At 50.6% G+C, this 17041-nt stretch overlaps 1 protein-coding gene across 21 annotated transcripts in view; it reads left to right on the forward strand.

Moving 5' to 3' along the window:
* Window positions 1-17041, forward strand: part of ARMC9 (armadillo repeat containing 9) — a 170559-nt gene that overhangs the window by 136992 nt on the left and 16526 nt on the right. For 19 of the 21 annotated variants that reach the window (XR_014830205.1, XR_014830204.1, XR_014830203.1 and 16 more), the window contains 2 exons: window positions 269-373; window positions 12850-12965. Coding sequence is in view for 14 of the 21 variants with exons in the window: in XM_085000635.1 (XP_084856761.1) it covers window positions 269-373; window positions 12850-12965 (221 nt within the window). In the remaining 7 variants the exon portion in view is untranslated. Of the gene's footprint in view, window positions 1-268; window positions 1765-9589; window positions 9985-12849; window positions 13081-17041 lie in introns of those variants that run through there. The other 2 variants (XR_014830202.1, XM_085000643.1) reach the window with 2 other exon arrangements.

The raw sequence follows: 17041 nt of genomic DNA on the forward strand, positions 1-17041 counted from the left end.
TTGGCTGTTCACATGGTAGCTGGACCTCGCAGAGAAAAGCATTCTGAGAACTGTGACTAAGAGAGACCGTCGAGTGTCTTGCTGAACTTTTCCCATCTGTGGCCGAGGAAGGGCTCACTGGGCGCCCAGCTGCCTAAAGACAGGGCAGAGATGCAAAGCCGCGAGCTGCTGCGGTTGGGCTAAGGCCTTGCCATTTCATGGGGAGCCGCCCTCTGGGAACTTGCAGCCCGGGGTCCAGAGCGCCCACCCCATGTCTCCTTTGCAACAGGAGGACCACGACACTATGGAAGCCGATCTGGACAAAGACGAGCTGATCCAGCCGCAGCTCGGAGAACTCTCAGGCGAGAAGCTTCTGACCACGGAGTACTTAGGAGTAAGTACCACACGGCGCGGGTGTGGACCCCGAAATAGAAAGGAGAGATGGGTCACTGATGGATGTAGTGTCTGCAATAACACACACACGGGTTTGCTTTGATCTGTTACGCTACCGTGTTGATGAGAAGTTCTGTGGTAGCCAACTTGCTCCCGGGGGCCCTGCAGCTCACAGAGGCCTGAGTTACTGTCCTAAACAGGCCCTCGTGTGACCAGAAGGTGGTTAGAGCGTAACTAAAAGGTGCACCAGAGTCTCCAGAACATCCAAAGGTAGCCCATCCTTAGTAGAAACCATCTACCTGTCCAGATTCTTTTCTTCTTCTTCTTCTTTTTTGTTGCCCCCACCCCCACCATGGCGCATGGAGCTCCCAGTCCAGGCATCAGATCTGAGCCACAGTTGCATCCTGCAGCCCAGCTGTGGCAACACCAGATCTTTTAACCCACTGTGCCGGCCTGGGATCAAACCTCCATCCTGGCGCTGCAGAGATGCTGGTGTTCTCCTCACGCCACAGCGGGAACTCCCACCTGTCCAGCATCTTGATTTTTGGATGCCTTGTCCCTGAGAAGGGAAGATGGCAGCAGGTTTGTCAGCCATCAGCACACAGATGATGGCTGAAGCCATCAGAGCAATGAGGTTGCCCCCCCCCGGGGGGGGGGTGCACCAGCACGTCAGGACGCGGGGGACAGACAGAAAGTGAACAGACAGACAGAGAGGCTGGAGGCCCAGGAGAGTACAGTGCCACGGAAAACAGGAAGCAAGGATGTTTCAGGATGGGTTGAGTGGTCAGTCCAGGAGGCACACACCTGCGAGGGGCTGTCATTTGAGCTCCTCGATGGCCGTAGTGCTCTGGGAGCCACTCGTTACCCCCTCACCAGCTGGACCAGGAAGGGTGTGAGTCGGGGGAGCTGCTGGTTGGCGGGGAGAGGATGGGGCATCGAGGGCCTGCCAGTGTCTCGTGAAACCTTGATGAGAGAGCACACGGGTGAGCAGGTGAGATGCTGGGGTGTGAGGCTTCTGAAGGCAGGAACAGCAGCAAGGGACAAGGACCCATCCAGCCTGAAGCCCTGGGATGGACAGCTGAGCACACAGGAGCGAAGGCCATATTCAAAAGGACTCCTGGAATTTTGAAGCTAATGGTCGACTGGGTCAGATTCATGGGCCCTGAAATCCTCTCAAGGTGGGCAGGTTGGTGTTGGAGCTGGGAGCCAGGCTCTCAACAGTTGGCTACAAAGACGGTGACTCGGGCAGGAAAAAGATGGCGGGTGCCGGTGGCGTGAACCTTTATGGGGGCAGGTAGAAGCAGAAAGCACCTGACTTGAGTTCCCCTTGTGGCTTAGGGGTTAAGAACTTGACATGGTATCTGTGAGGATGTGGGTTCAATCACCGGCCTTGCTCAGTGGATTAAGGATCTGGCGTTGCCACGAGCTGCAGTGTAGGTCAAAGATGCAGCTCAGATCCAGCGGCAGCTCTGATTCAGCCCCTAGCCCAGGCACGTCCATATGCCACAGGTGCAGCCGTAAAAAGAAGAAGAAAAAGAAAGCAAGACCTGACCTTTCCCATTGCTGCCCCCGTCCAGGCCATCTTCCCTCGCCCTGGGCACTGGTCTCCTGGTCACCCCATCCTGGTCTTCCCCCTCATTCGGGAAATGTCCAGGCTGGGGTCAGTCTGTGCCAGGAGGACTTGAGGTTGGAGGGCAGCCAGAGGCCCACTGGTGAGGGCATCACAGGCGAGGGTTTTGGGCTTTATTCTCCATGAGCTGGGAAATCGCGGGCAGGTGCAGGGCAGGGGAGTGGCTCCGTTTGACTTAGGTTTTACTCCCTTAACCTGTCTTCACCCTGGGCGCCTTGTGGAGAAGAGGCTAGGGGGTAAGAGTCAAAGAGGGGAGATGACTTAGGAGGCTGGGTGACCACCGGACCCCCAGTCCTGCACAAGGTCAGCTGCCTGTAGCCTGTCACTGTCCCTAGGAATGACTCAAGGATCAAAGGAACCTGACCGCGGAGGCTCCGTTGCATTAGGTCAGGCGGAGAGGTGTTCGAGAAGGGCCAAAAGTGAGGCCCGCGGGGTTCCAGGCTGTTGATGGGAGTCTTGAGCCCTGACTGGGCCTTTGTTTCCCGTTGGAAGAGCACTGGCTTTGTCAGGAAAGGCCTGTGCTCCGTCCCTTTTCAAGGCCAGGCCCTTGTGCTTCGTGGCAGGCGATGGGGGGGACAAGAAGGCAGGTTGCTGGGGCTTCTTGGGAGGGTGGCGGCGAAGCTGTGGAGAACCCGGCCCCCAGCCGTGGGGCTTTGGCACAGACACCACCGCACGAGAGGGTCGGCAAGGCTCTTCAGACCGAAGCCCCCATGTGGCCCCTCGGCTGAAAGGCACTTAGCGCCTCTGCACGATGAAATGAGATCTTATATCGAAGTGGTGAAGATTATTTTTTTTTGTCTTTTAGGGCCGCACCCATGGCATATGGAGGTTCCCAGGCTAGGGGTCCAATCAGAGCTGTAGCCACTGGCCTACGCCACAGCCCCAGCCACGTCAGATCCAAGCCTCGTCTGCAACCTACACCACAGCTCACGGCAACGCCAGATCCTTAACCCACTGAGCAAGGCCAGGGATCGAAACCGCAACCTCATGGTTCCTAGTCGGATTCATTTCTGCTGCGCCATGACGGGAACTCCAGATATGGGGACGATGTTTAACAGCACCAACGAAAACAAGGTGTGGAACCTGCCAGGACAACCAGTTTAATCGTGCAAGTCGGCCAGGTGCAAAGGGGACAGAGCTTTCAAATCAACCAGCAGCCCTGGCGTGAGGGCATCTGAAAATGGTGTCATTGTACCGGAGCAGGCAGTTCCCATCTCCTCAGAGCAGAGGTCCTGTTCTCCCGGAAGGAAGTACTTGGAAAAGTTGCGCACGTGTTCGTTTCTGTCGTCGGGGTCGCTTTTCAGTGGCAGCGTGAGTGCGGCGAATGAAGCATGGAAAGGGTTTGTCACGTGGACGCCAAGACCAAGTTAGAGCTCCCTCGGCTGCGGTGACAAACGACCGCAAGCCGGACGGCGTAAAACCACCCAAGCGTGTTCTCTCCCGGTCCTGGAGGCCAGACCTCTGCAGTCAGGCAGCAGCACAGCCGCCTCCGAGGCCTCGAGGCGGGAATCTGGCTCTCACAGCGTCTGGGGGCTTCACTGGCTTGTGGCTGCGGAACCTCACACGCTGCCTCCATGTCCACGGGACCGTCTCCTCTGTCACTTACGATGACACTTGTCACTGGATTAGAGCTGCTCTAGGATGATCTCCTCTCAGGAGCCGTCTTTAAATTACAGGCAAAGACTTTTTATCCAGACGAGGCCACATTCACAAGCCCCGGGGCTGGCACATGGACAAAGCGGCTAGGGGCCACCTTTCGACCCACTGTACCAGTCGCCACGGGGTCTCACGTTTTACTAGAAGACTTACTGTTTGAGGAGTTCCCATGGGAGCTCAGCAGTAATGAACCTGACTGGTATCCGTGAGGACGCAGGTTTGAGCCCTGGCCTCGCTCAGGGGGTTAAGGATCTGGCATTGCCATGAGCTGTGGTGTGGGTTGCAGACTCAGCTCAGATTCTGCATTGCTGTGGCTGTGGTGGAGGCCTGCAGCTGCAGCTCCACCTTGACCCCTAGCCTGGGAACCTCCATATGCCACGGGTGCAGCTCTCAAAAGACAGGAAAAGAAAACTTACTGTTTGAGTGGCAACCGCTGAGGTTATACGGACACTCCCCACTTTGCTCTCTTTGTTCCTCAGGCTTCCTCAGCTGCCCTCAGTCACCCAGTCTTGATTTGAAATTGCCAGCCGGCCAGCACCCTGAGCTCCCCTCACCTGCCCACCTTTGGCTCTGGTGGTTGCCTCGGGGGCTGTGCGCTCACACCTGCCAACTGTTTAGGGAAACGAGGGAACCTGGCAGAGAGAGAAGGTGCTGCATTTCATGAGGGCATGGGCGCCCCCAAATCCCAGCTCGCTCCTCCCATCCTGATGTACTAGGTCCATGATACCTTGTTCAAGGTCAGCAGGAAGTTGGGGACCTTTGTGAAAGTCGTATTCAGAAAATGTGCCTTGAACCTGTGCCATTTGCCTATCACACAACAGAATGCCGGGAAAGTTTGACAAGCGCTCATCTTCCAGACATTTCCATGGTTCGACCCAGGGCAGATAAGACTGTACGGGCGAGGAGGGGTCGGTGGGTTGATGGGTATCGTCCTGTGATGGCAGCGCTGGCCCCGGGTTTCTCAAAGCCCCAGACCACTGAAGGTGGCTTAAAAATAGTCCAGGCCCCAGCCCTTCCGTCCTTACCCTAATCCCGGGAGAGTTATCCTACACAGCAGTGAGCTACTAGTGTGGGGGTGGGTGGAGGTGCAGGGAGGGCGGCTGCCAGGGTGTCCAGGGATGGACGGAAGCCTTTCCCAGGATTCCTGGGCCCAGTGGCTCGCCCCCGCCCCTGGGCATTTCTGGCCGGACCCCTGCAGGGCCGCACTGACGGCGGTCTCACCCTCCCAAGTGCAAGCTCTGGTGCCCAGGCCGTGAAGATGCTGATGATCACAGGGCACTCCGGACGCTGGCACAGGCTTGCCTGAGCGTGTGGTGGTCCCAGCAGACGTATCATTTACTCCTAATTCCGGTGAAAAGCAGCAGCGTTTTGTGCTTCTTCTTCAGAAGAGGCCGTGATCAGCAGCAGGTCAGGACTGATGATTTGCCGGCTTCTCCTTGCTTGGTTATTTCTGAATTTTTCAGAATCATCTGTATTCCCCCAGATTATCATTCAATTCTTCCTTAAAAAAAGAAGGCCCCGATTTAAATATCTTTGTCACTGTGGTTAAAGAGGTATAGATATTTATCACAGAACCTCAGGGTTTTGTTTTTCTTTTGCCGTTTAAACTGTTTGGTTTCCTTCAACAGCAGTCGCAGGCGTGTCTTGAATTAATCGGGCAGAGTCCTAGGCCAAGGCCTGCGCTCAGGGCTCCCACATCCGATTCCACCTGTTTAATCCTCCCAACAGACGGTGGGGTCGGTCCAGCTAGTATCGCATTTTAGATGAGGAAGCTAAGGCTGAGCCAGGCTGAGGAGCCTTCTCGAGTGTTCTCTGAGCCTGCTCACTCTTTACCCCTAAGCTAGGCCGCCTCCTGGAAGACCTGCCATCTTCCAGGGGCCTGCATTCTATTGACGGTTCCTGTGTGGTCTAGTTTTTAAGCATAAACTCAGTTTGGGGGAGGGGTGCCTGTTCTCGATGCTAATTACTTCCTTTCCACACTGTCTTTCTCCCCAAGTGTGTTTAGTTTTCCAGAAATCTCCTAAAGCAGGAGTCCTGGCCCCAGGAATCTGTATCTTTTTTTTTTGTGGGGGTTATCTTTTTTTTTTTTAGGGCTGCACCCGCAGCATATGGAGGTTCCCAGGCTAGGGGTCTAATCAGAGCTGTTGCCACAGCAACGCCAGATCCGAGCCAGGTCTGCAACCTACACCACAGCTCATGGCAATGCCAGATCCTCAACCCACTGAGCGAGGCCAGGGATCAAACCCTCAATCTCATGGTTCCTCGTCGCATTCGTTTCCGTCGCACCACGATGGGAACTCCCAGGAATCTGTATCTTCATTACTCCCTTCGGAGGTTCTGGAGCCTGAGTCTGGGCCGTGGAAACCCTGCCACTTGGGCAGACCTCAAGATTAATGGGGCCTCTGCACAGGGAGTGGGTGCAGCTGGCAGGGGCGGGGCCCAGCACCTCGGACCCGGGGCAGAGGCCTGAGGCACCTGCAGCAAAAACCCAAACCAGAAAAGGAAGGGCCTCAGTTTCCAATTTTTTCTTTTCTGTTTCTTTCTTCCTTCCTTCCTTTTTTTTTTTCCAAATTTGATCTCCACATTGGGATTTTTTTTTTCTTTTCACACTTTTCAGTCAGCTATTCCTGTTCTGCCTCACTCTGACAGTTGCGTCGACTGCAAATAAGACAACCTGAAAGTTGAGAGTTAAGTTTTATTTGGGGTGAAATTAGGACCTAAGCGGGGAGACGGCATCTCAGGGAGCCCCAAGAAACCGCTCCGAGGAGGCGAGGGGAGCTAGGATAGGTGAGTTTTTGCAACAATAGGGAGGTGGTAAGAACCAAAGATTTACAGACAATTTACAGAAAACCAGTTCTGTGGGGAGACGGAAAGGTCTGGGCTTCCTGGAATCATTCCTGTGATACGCTTTTCTGAGTTCCCTCGGGGCTCCCTGGCCCACCCTTGGGAGTGGCTGTTCTCACCAGTGACCTCGGTGACGTCTTTTGTTTTGTCCACTAACTACAGCGCAGGAGGCAGTATTTCAGGTAGCTCTGAGATATGCCCGCAAGAGGCAAGGGGGGAACCATCCGGATCTAAGTCCTAAAGGGGAAGGGGGAGGCGCCTGCAGCCAAGCTCACATTTTGCAGAAGTTTGCGGCTGGTCTCGCGAAGGTGCCGCTAGTCCCAGACATTAGTCATCGTGGAAGGATTTTAGTGTTTTTCTAGATATGAGGAGATGCAAGAATCGGGCTCCTAAAATCTTCTCCTGAAGATACCTGACAATCTGAAGGCCTGTTCTTCCAGTTTTCCCAGGGCACAGAGGGCCTCACGCCTGGTCTCCAGCCTGAGCTCCACTCAGTGGGGGCTGCAGGTCAGCAGCTGCCGTGGCTCATGTTTTACTCCATGTAGAGGCCGATGGCAAGCGCCAAACTCCAGTTCACAGTTGAAACATCAGTTGGAACTAAAAATCCATAGTCTTTTTTTTTGTTGTCTTGTTAGGGCCCCACCTGCAGCATGTGGAAGTTCCCAGGCTAGGGGTCTAATCGGAGTTACAGCTGCCGGCCTACACCGCAGCCACAGCAACACCGGATCCAGGCTGCACCTGCGACCTACGCCACAGCTCACGGCAACGCCACCTCCTTAACCGCTGAGTGAGGCCAGGGATCGAACCTGCCTCCTCACGGATACCAGTCGGGTTCGTTACCACTGAGCCAGGATGGGAACTCCTAAAAGTCCACATTCTTACGTATGAAAACACAACCTAACAGGCACGCGGGGTGTGGGGTGGGGGGAATCTTCCCCTGCAACTATTCCAAATCCTTTTCTTTTTCAGTGTGTTTCTGAAATTCTTTTTTCTGACTACAAAAGAAATGTATGCTTATTGCAGAAAAGTCAAGAGTAAACACAGTATAAACAACCCGATGATAATTCTACCCGCCCAGAGATGGTTCCCTGCCTTCCCTCCCCCCCATCTCTGTATCTCATCTCCTTGTCAGTCGGGATTGCGCTCAACCGCAAACAGCAGAGTCCAGCCTTATCAGCCCCCAGCCCATCAGGAAGAAGAGAAGATCCAGGTTGCGTGGAACTTCCAGTCCGCAGGCTTCGGGGGGGGGCCCTTCCCCCCACCCCCACCCCACGTTGCATTTTTTCTTTTTGTGTTCATCCCTGTGGCATGTGGAGATTCCCAGGCCGGGGACCGAATCCAAGCCGCAGCTGCAGCTGCAGCAACCCCTGGATCCTTTCACTCGCTGTGCCCCGCTGGGGATTGAACCTTCTGCAGGGACCCGAGCTGCCGCCGTCAGGTTCTTAACCCACTGCACCACAGTGGGAACTCCTTGGAGGCCTTCTTTCAAACAGAGGAAAACAAAGTTAAGTGTAAGAGGAAGCAGTTAGCATGAGAAGGAGAAAATAAATCCGTCAAATGCAAATGTTTAAGAACTGACAGATACCACACACAAAAAACTAATGTTTTTATTAACCAGCTGCTTGCCGCACACCTCAGAGGCTTCTTTCCCAATGTTTTTGAAACCCTCTGATTACCTCTACACATGGGAACAAGTTAATATTTTCTACAGAGAAAGAAAAGGGCACTAGTTGCTGGGTTTGCCGAGGGAGGAACGCGCAGGGCCTGGTTGGTAAAGCAAGAGAGACGTACGAGGGCATCCGAGGGGCACGGGCCGAGCGGCAGATGGCACCAGCCCCGACTGCGACGAGGTGCTGGGCTTATAACGGCTCTGTGGCGGGAATCTGTGGCTGGATGGAGTTCATGGCGGGAACGTGTGGCAGGAAGGACGGAGGAGGAGGAGAGGGAGGTCGAGGGAGGGGTAGGGGGTCGAGTCTGTGACAGAGGGCAGTTAGTCCTTGTAGGTGGTTAACCGCTGCTCCCCATTGTGGGAGAGGGTGTAGACCATGTGCTGGGCTGTCCCCATGTCCCCATGTCCCCTGTCCGCAGCAGGTCTCCAAGGTCAGCAGCCACATTCGGGGGGTGGGGGTCTGACTCCATCCTCCTGGGAACCTATCACTTGTCAGACCTTCCAGTACTATGTTTAATCCAATTACGTTTCTTATTAGTGATCGGTTAGACATTTTTCTTTCAGCTTCACATTGAGTTTTCGGTAATACTGCTAGTTTTTCGGGTTGTTGTCAACTTTAAGAAAACCATCCTCAGATTTCTTTCAAAAAAAAAACCGGAAGATCTGGGAGCATTTCAAGTTTTCTTGCACCCTAACTCTTCATAAATACTCAGCATAAGGAATTCCCAGAAGCCCCTTCTCCACCAGGACAGCTGGCGATTATGTGGCTGTGCACAGAAGTGACTGGGAATCATAAATGTTTCCCGCTGAACCCCAATTACACGTCACCCAGATTCAGCATCCTCTTAGCCGAACTCCAGCTGCCTCTGGCCATGCCAGCACCCTGACGGGGGTGTGACAGAGGAGGTTGCAGTAGAAAGAAACAGCAGCGTTAAGTGACAGCAATTAAAACATGCTGCTTTTGCAAATTTTACAAAAACATATGACCCTGTGACCACAGTGCTGGGGTCCTGGTGGGGCTGTAGGAGCTCAGAATCGGTGCAGCGGCCCTTCCTTCACAGGCCTGCTGCCTCTTTGTCATAAGATGATGGCTGTAGCTCCTGGCACAAACCCATAATAAAGTCAGGAGGAAGGTCACCCGTGCAGGCCGGCCAGATCCATCCTCTCTCTCTACAGGGTTTTCCTGAAGCTCCGTCTGGAGACCTCCCCTTACTTCTTACTGGTCGGAACTCAGTCACATGACCCCTAGCTGCAAGGGAGTCTGGAAAGTTTTTTTTTTAGGGTCAAACCCACAGTATATGGAGGTTCCCAGGCTAGGGGTCTAATTGGAGCTAAAGCTACCGGCCTTTGCCAGAGCCACAGCAACGCAGGATCTGAGCCGAGTCTGCTACCTACACCACAGCTCATGGCAACACCAGATCCTTAACCCACTGAGCAAGGCCAGGGATTGAACCCACATCCTGATGGATGCTAGTTGGGTTCGCTAATCGCTGAGCCATGACAGGAACTCCTGGAAAGGTATTTTTTAAATAGACACATTCTGTGCCAACAAGGTCAGCGTGCTGTTGGTCAAGAAAGGGAGAGTGAGTATTGCATGGACAGCTAGCGGTGTCTCCAGCTTCCCCTTGTTTTCCGTGTGTCAGACGCATTGTATGCCTGGATTTTCTTACAAAAACTCATACTGCTCTATAGCACATCAGAGTTGCTTTAAGTGATTCACCCATACTCAAAAACTAGTAAATGGGAATTTTTTTTACCGAAATTGACATGTGTTGACCATCTTTTACTACTGAATAAATTTCATTCCGCTAAATCATATGCTGCATTTTTTTTTTTTGATTGTGGTTAAATATGGTTTTTTTGTTTTCTGTTTTTTGGTTTTTTTAGTAGCAGAACCTTTTTTTCCAACAGTCTCCATCTGTCACACAGATGGAAGCTGCGTCCCTTTGCTGAGCAGGGAGCTGTCAGGAACCCTTGCTCTTCTCTCCCAAGAAGCCCTGAAGGCCCTCGCCACACACAGCACGTTATGGGTAGATACCCTGTGAGATCTTTCCACCTCCTTTGCAGCAGAGGCTCCCCGAGGACCTGGAGCCTTGGTGGGCTGCTCTGTGCTCCCCGCAGGCTCGGGGGATTGTGAGGTGCACGGGAGACAAGCCCTCTGGGAAGCACTGGTCTGAGGCACTGAGCGCCTAACACAGTCATGCTGGGCCCTCACCAACCTGTTCCCCAGGGGCCTGCCCAGTTTCCGCACCCCCTGGAGAGGACAGAGGCCACCCTCCTTAGGTTGGCTGACAGCGTTTCCCAAAGGCTAGAACCCTCTCAAACATCAGTGTTGTATTCTTTCTCCTCTAGAAGAGAGGATTTGGGAGGAACTGGGAGGGGGGAGCCCGGAAGGACAGAGGAGCGGGCAGGAGGAGGCAGGGGGCTAGCAGCCTGCACCCTCGCTGTCTCCCTCTTCCAGCCGCTTAAGACTGCGCCTTCTTATCTCCGCCTCCCGTGGAAGGACCTGGGTGTCCCGCCTGGCAAAACGAGGGAAAAAGAGAAGGCTCACGTGGTCCTCGGGTACCATTGGATATTGGACTTAAGGGGCCTGCTCTGGTGAGGGGGGAGGGCATGTAAATTTGACTCTAGATTCTAGATGGGGACAGCGGACAGAAAGGAAGTCAGTGAGGAAGCAGTTAAAATGACCGCCTTCTGCAAATTTCACAAGAGATATTAAGGCAGGTGAAACTGCATTTTGGTGTTTTTTTTTTTAGGGCCGCACCCATGGCATATGGAGGTTCCCAGGCTAGGGGTCTAATCAGAGCTACAGCTGCCGGCCTACACCACAGCCACAGCAACGCCAGATCTGAGCCATGTCTGTAAGCTCACACAGCTCAACAGCAATGCCAGATCCTTAACCCACTGGTCGAGGCCAGGGGTCGAACCTGTGTCCTCATTGATGCTTGTTAGATTCGTTAACCACTGAGCCATGACAGGAACTTCTGAAACTGCATTTTAGTTCTTATTTGGAAAGCTTCATTATGTTTCATTACCTCCAAGGGGCAGCGCCCCCTCCCCCTCCTGTCCGCCTTCCCCTTCACAGCCCCCTCCCCCACCCACCCCCACCAGCCTGGCCACTGCGCTGGGAGGCCTAGTGAGTCTCTCCCAGAGGAAGCTGGCCCTTTTTTTCTTCTTCCTACCTCAAGTACTAGATAAACCCAAATAACTTTTCAGCAAAAATCCAGAGATTAAAGATGTAACTCCAATTAATTTTTGTTTTACTTTTATTTTGAAATAATTATAGACTCGCAGGACTTTGAAAAAGTTAGAGGCCTCGTGCACGGGCCACCCAGCTGGGACTGGCCCAGTGGGGCCTGTAGCAGGTATCAAACTGGGAGACTGATGCTGGTACAATCCACAGACTTTATTCGGATTTCACCTGTTTTACTGTGATTTCTTTTTTAAACAATTTTTCTTAATTATCAACATAATATAACCACAGTGTAGAAAACTCGAAAAATAGTGAGTTTCTCCCAGAGGAAGCTGGCCCTTTTTCTCTTCTTCCTACCTCAAATACTAGAAAAACCCAAATAACTGCTAGTCAGATTCGTTTCCGCTGAGCCACGACGGGCACTCCTCAGCTTCAGTTATGCAGCATCTTCCATATTTTGGATTCTTTCTCTGGGGTTTAACACGCGAGGATGTGAACATTTTTGATTCTTGATATACATGTCAAAATACTCTCCAAAAGAAAGTCTCAAACTTCCATGACACTGACAAACTATTGTCAGAAATGGATGGAATCATTTCTTTACTTGTCACTCATTTAATAATTAAAGAATGATACCTTTTTTGTAAAGTTGTAGTTTCTAGTTACTTGTAAAGCCGATTATTTTTTCTTCCTCTCTTTACTGGTGATATTTTCTATTTTGTGACTTGTCTGTTTGAATTCTTTACCCAATGATCTATTTAGTGTTTTACTTATTGGTTTGTAAGCACGCCTTCTTTAATGAAAATTTTACCCTTTAATCTGTTAAATATGCTGCAAATATTTCTTCCTAGTTTTTTTGTTTTACAGTTAATCTGGCTTGTCTTTAAAATACTGCATATGTGGAAATGTTATTTTTTTTTATGAAACCAAATTTATTTGTCTTTTTTCCTTCTCACTTTCGAAGTTAGCCCTCTCCAGAGATACAAGTTACTATTTTCTTTCTTTCTTTCTTTTGTCTTTTGTCTTTTTAGGGCTGCACCCGCAGCCTATGGAGGTTCCCAGGCTAGGGGTTGAATCAGAGCTGTAGCTGCCCGCCTGCACCACAGCCACAGCAACGCCAGATCCGAGCCACGTCTGTGACCTACACCACACCTCATGGCAACACCGGATCCTTAACCCACTGAGCGAGGCCAGGGATCGAACCCGCAACCTCATGGTTACTAGTTGGATTGTTTCCGCTGCGCCACAAGGGGAACTCCACAAGTTACTATTTTCAACTATTTTCTTCCCTTTTTTCCATGGTTTGATTTTTTTTTTTTTTAATGTATACTGCTAAATGGTGTAATATGCAAACCTAGAGGGTTTTTTCCCCAAATATTCTGTTTAATCTGAATAATCTGGGGTGATCCTTCCTTGCTTATTTGCAAAACCTCTTATTACTGTAAATTAATTTCTCCAGCCCTCTTTCCTCTTTGCCTCCACCAGATCATGACCAACACGGGGAAGGCGCGGCGGAAAGGGACGGCGGGCATGCAGTGGGGTGGCCCTGAGCCCCTGCACCGGCCCGTCACCCCCGGGGGCCACAGGACCGGGTACCCAGCGTAAGTCCGGGCTAAAGGAAGCGGGGATTTACCTTCTTAAGCTTTGTTGTGATTAACCGCAGTGTAAGATGTATGTATTTTAAAATTCAAAATAAAATGGTCATATTGAAAAGCACTTATCTCTTTATTATGTATCTTTTGCGGATTTTTGGAAAGGAAAGAGGTTGGATTTCAGGGTCTCCAAGGACCGCTTTACAGCCTCGATTCAGGAGGAGCCTGGTGTTGGGCCAATGTGATTCCAAAGGAAAAGACCAGAAAGAATAGCAGGTCTCCCCAGACTCGTGCTCTTTTCTGCAGCACCAGGCCCTCTGTTGGGACGGACTGGCTCCATAAAATGGCATCAGCTTTTTTCTAGATGACTTTTTAAAGCAGCTGTATGCATTTTTGGCTGCCAAGCCTTATTCATTCTTTATAGACTCGCTCCTATTTATGTAAACAAATCTAGTCTGGTGACCCAGAGCCTCTAGTCTCCCTGGGGACCTGGGAACCTGACCCCCAAGGGCTCCAGGGGAGCCCCAGGCTGGGCAGCCCAGCTTGGGTAGGGAGAAACTTCTTCCGTGGTCTGGGTGCCTCTTCTCCTGTCTGGACAGAAACAGGTGCAAATGAGGGAGTTACAGAGAGCAGGGGAAAACCCTACATTTAGTCATTTAGTAAACGTGGGCCATGAAACATTTCAAATGAGTGTGACGTATTTTACTTAGTTATCCTCCGTAGCCAGGCAGTTTGGTTGTTTCCAGGTTTGCAGTGAGCAGCCAGGGATTCGGCAACAAACAAAACACAGAAATGCCGGCCCTTGTAGGTCTCTGTGTGCAGAGGGAGGACCCGGAGCCCCAGCACGCAGAGCGGGTGGGGTTTGGTTGCCCATCTGGGACCTGAGCTGTAAATACCGTGTTCTGAGATCTGTTTGATTTCAGAACTAGTCGTCGTGTGCTTCATATTTCAAGGTTTTTGTTTTTAATTATTGATGTATAAACTACTATCATGCCTTTTTCTCTGAAACCTACAACCCGTATTTTTTAACCTATGGAAAAGTGGAAAGAATATTACAACGAAGAGCTGCCAGCTGTTAGCATTTTGCCCCGTTTGCACTCTTTCTCTTGCTTGCACGCTCTCTCACGCTCTCTCTCTGCATAATATAACATTTACACACTGAACCGCTTGAAATAAGGTGGTATCTTTTCAGCGCACATCTCCTAAGAATATCCTTTTACTTAACCACATGTATCACGCCTAAGAAAGTTAACATTTAATATTGTAGAGTATATGTATACACTATATTATATTTAATAATAGTATATTTTATATAGTATACAAATACCGCCTAATTGTCCCCCAAATATCATTTGCATCTGAGGGAGTTTGTATTTTTTTTTTTGATCCAGAACATAGCAAGTGCCAATAACTAGTAAATCCAGTCTATAAATATAATATCTTTTTGAGTGGAAGTAGTAACAGGACTTAATACAATTTATCTGGCTTGAGATGGGAAGAGGACACTGAATCACCATTTTAAAAATTACTTTTATATTATTATTATTATATTGTCTTTTTTAGGGCTGCAACTGTGCCATATGGAAGTTCCCAGGCTAGGGGGCAAATCAGAGCTGTAGATGCCAGCCTACACCACAGCCACAGCAATTCCAGATCTGAGCCTCGTCTGCAGCCTATACCATAGCTCACGGCAGCACTGGATTCTTAACCCACTGAGCGAGGCCAGGGATCAAACCCACATCTTCATGGATGCTAGTCAGATTTGTTACTGCTGAGCCACAGTGGGAACTTCTAAAATTATTTAGAAAACCTCAGCTTCACAGAGAGGCCAACAATAACATAAGTGTATTTCATCAGAGATAAGGGGAAAGAGAATAATAAATATAAGATCTAACCAATGGGCAAAGTTCATTCTTGGGTCAAATATTCTACCGTGTAAAGAGGAAAAAGAGGACATTTTTCCATTCCAAGTGGTCCCCTGACTTGCGGAAGTGGTCCCTGCCAGGAACGAGCGCGCCTCATTTGCCTGAAGTGATGGGCTTTCCCACTCTAATGAAGCAATTGTCCCACCACCAGCTCCCTGCATCGGGCCAATTCAGCAAACTTTATAACGCTTCTGTGTGCCAATTGCTAGGGGTGCAAAAATAAACAATGTGGTTCGTGCCCTCAGAAGCACACAGAGTGAGCCCCTAGTAACGGGGAGAGACAGAGGCTGTAAGGCAGTAAGCAGGTGACTGCTGAGTGTTGGGGTACCCCACGCCAGCCTAAAGTGACCATTCGGGATCTTCAGGTCAGCCGCTTAAAATAAAAAAGTTTCTACATCTCCACGTGCAACCAGCCCCCTCTGATAATCCAGCATTGCCAGGAGTGTAGGTAAATCAAGAATCTCCGTAATCTTGGGGACACTGACCACAGGCATGACACGCGTTCCAGACGCTGGCACTTTTGCAGTCACTGCTCCCTCTCCTAGGCTGTAATGCTGAGAAGTAATCAGATACTGGCAGATAGATAGATAGATAGATAGATAGATGACGGTATTTTTTTGAAGCATTACTTATAAAATGAGAAATAGGGAGTTCCCATTGTGGCTCAGCGGTAACAAACCCAACTAGATCCATGAGGACTTGGTTCAATCCCAGGCCTCGCCCAGTGGGTTAAGGATCCGGCCTTGCTGTGGCTGTGGTGGAGGCCAGCAGCTGCAGCTCCAATTCAACCCCTAGCCTGGGAACTTCCATATGTTGCAGGTGTGGCCCTAGAAAGCAAAATAAATAAATACATTTATTTATTTTTAAAAAATAAAATGAGAAATAATCTAAATGTCCAAAGTAGGAGGCTGGCTAAATTATATAGCCGCACAAAATAGTGTTGAAAATAATGTTTCAGAAGAATATTTAACCCATAAGAAGAGCCTCTCGAAACATAGCTAAGTGAAAGAGCAAATTATAAAATAGTGTGGATCTAGCCTGCAGGCCACATATGGTGATCCCAAGTTGTTGTTGTTGTTTGTTTGTTTTAAAGTATGAATTTTTTTTCTTTTTACTGCTGCACCTGTGGCACATGAGACTTCCTGGTCTAGTGGGTCGAAGGAGAGCTGCAGCTACCACCTACACCACGGCCATGGCAACACCACATCCCAGCTGCAGCTTGCGGCAATGCCCGATCCTTAACCCACTGAGCAAGGCCAGGGATCGAACCCGAATTCTTGTGGACACCGTGTTCTTAACCTGCTGAGCCACAAGGGGAACTCCCCAAGTTGTTTTGTTATGTTTATATTTGAATTTTAAAAAGAGTGAAAAGTAGCCAATGTTAATAGGGGTTCAGGAGGGCAGGACATTCTGTATTGTTCTATGATAACCACTGGTCTTAAAATCAAAAAATCCCGGAGTTCCCGTCGTGGCGCAGTGGTTAACGCATCTGACTAGGAACCATGAGGGTGCGGGTTCGGTCCCTGGCCTTGCTAAGTGGGTTAACGATCCGGCGTTGCCGTGAACTGTGGTGTAGGTTGCAGACGTGGCTCGGATCCCGCGTTGCTGTGGCTCTGGCGTAGGCTGGAGCTCCGATTCAACCCCTAGCCTGGGAACCTCCATATGCCGCGGGAGTGGCCCAAAGAAATAGCAAAAAGACAAAAAAAAAAAAAAAAAAAATCAAAAAATCCCTGGCCTCGCTCAGTGGGTTAAGGATCCAGCACTGCTGTGAGCTGTAATGTAGGTCACAGACCATGGGTCAGATCCCCTATTGGTGTGGCTGTGGCCGTGGCATAGGCTGGCAGCTGCAGCTCCAATTCAGCCCCTAGCCTGGGAACGTCTATATGCTGCAGGTGCAGCCCTGAAAAGAAAAAAAAAAAAAAAAAAGGAAAGAAAAAGAAAAAAGAAAGCTTGAAAATAAGGACCACAGTCGCCCCTGTGCAGTGTAGGTGCCCCCACCCCAGCATCTCCTCTCTGCCCGGCCACTCACCCATCACCGCCCAAACTCCACTCCTTCATTCAGCACCTTTTTCGCTCCATCTTCACCAGGCTCCTGTCTCCTGGGCTCCCTCGCCCTCTGGCCCTCTGGCTGCTTCCCTGCCCCATCCTCCTGTCCCCTTG

The sequence above is a fragment of the Sus scrofa genome, chromosome 15 (assembly GCF_054392235.1).
Source record: "Sus scrofa isolate SSC_HxYL_T2T_F1_AM1 chromosome 15, Sscrofa_HxYL_maternal_Yorkshire_Landrace_v2.0, whole genome shotgun sequence".
Lineage (NCBI taxonomy): Eukaryota > Metazoa > Chordata > Mammalia > Artiodactyla > Suidae > Sus > Sus scrofa.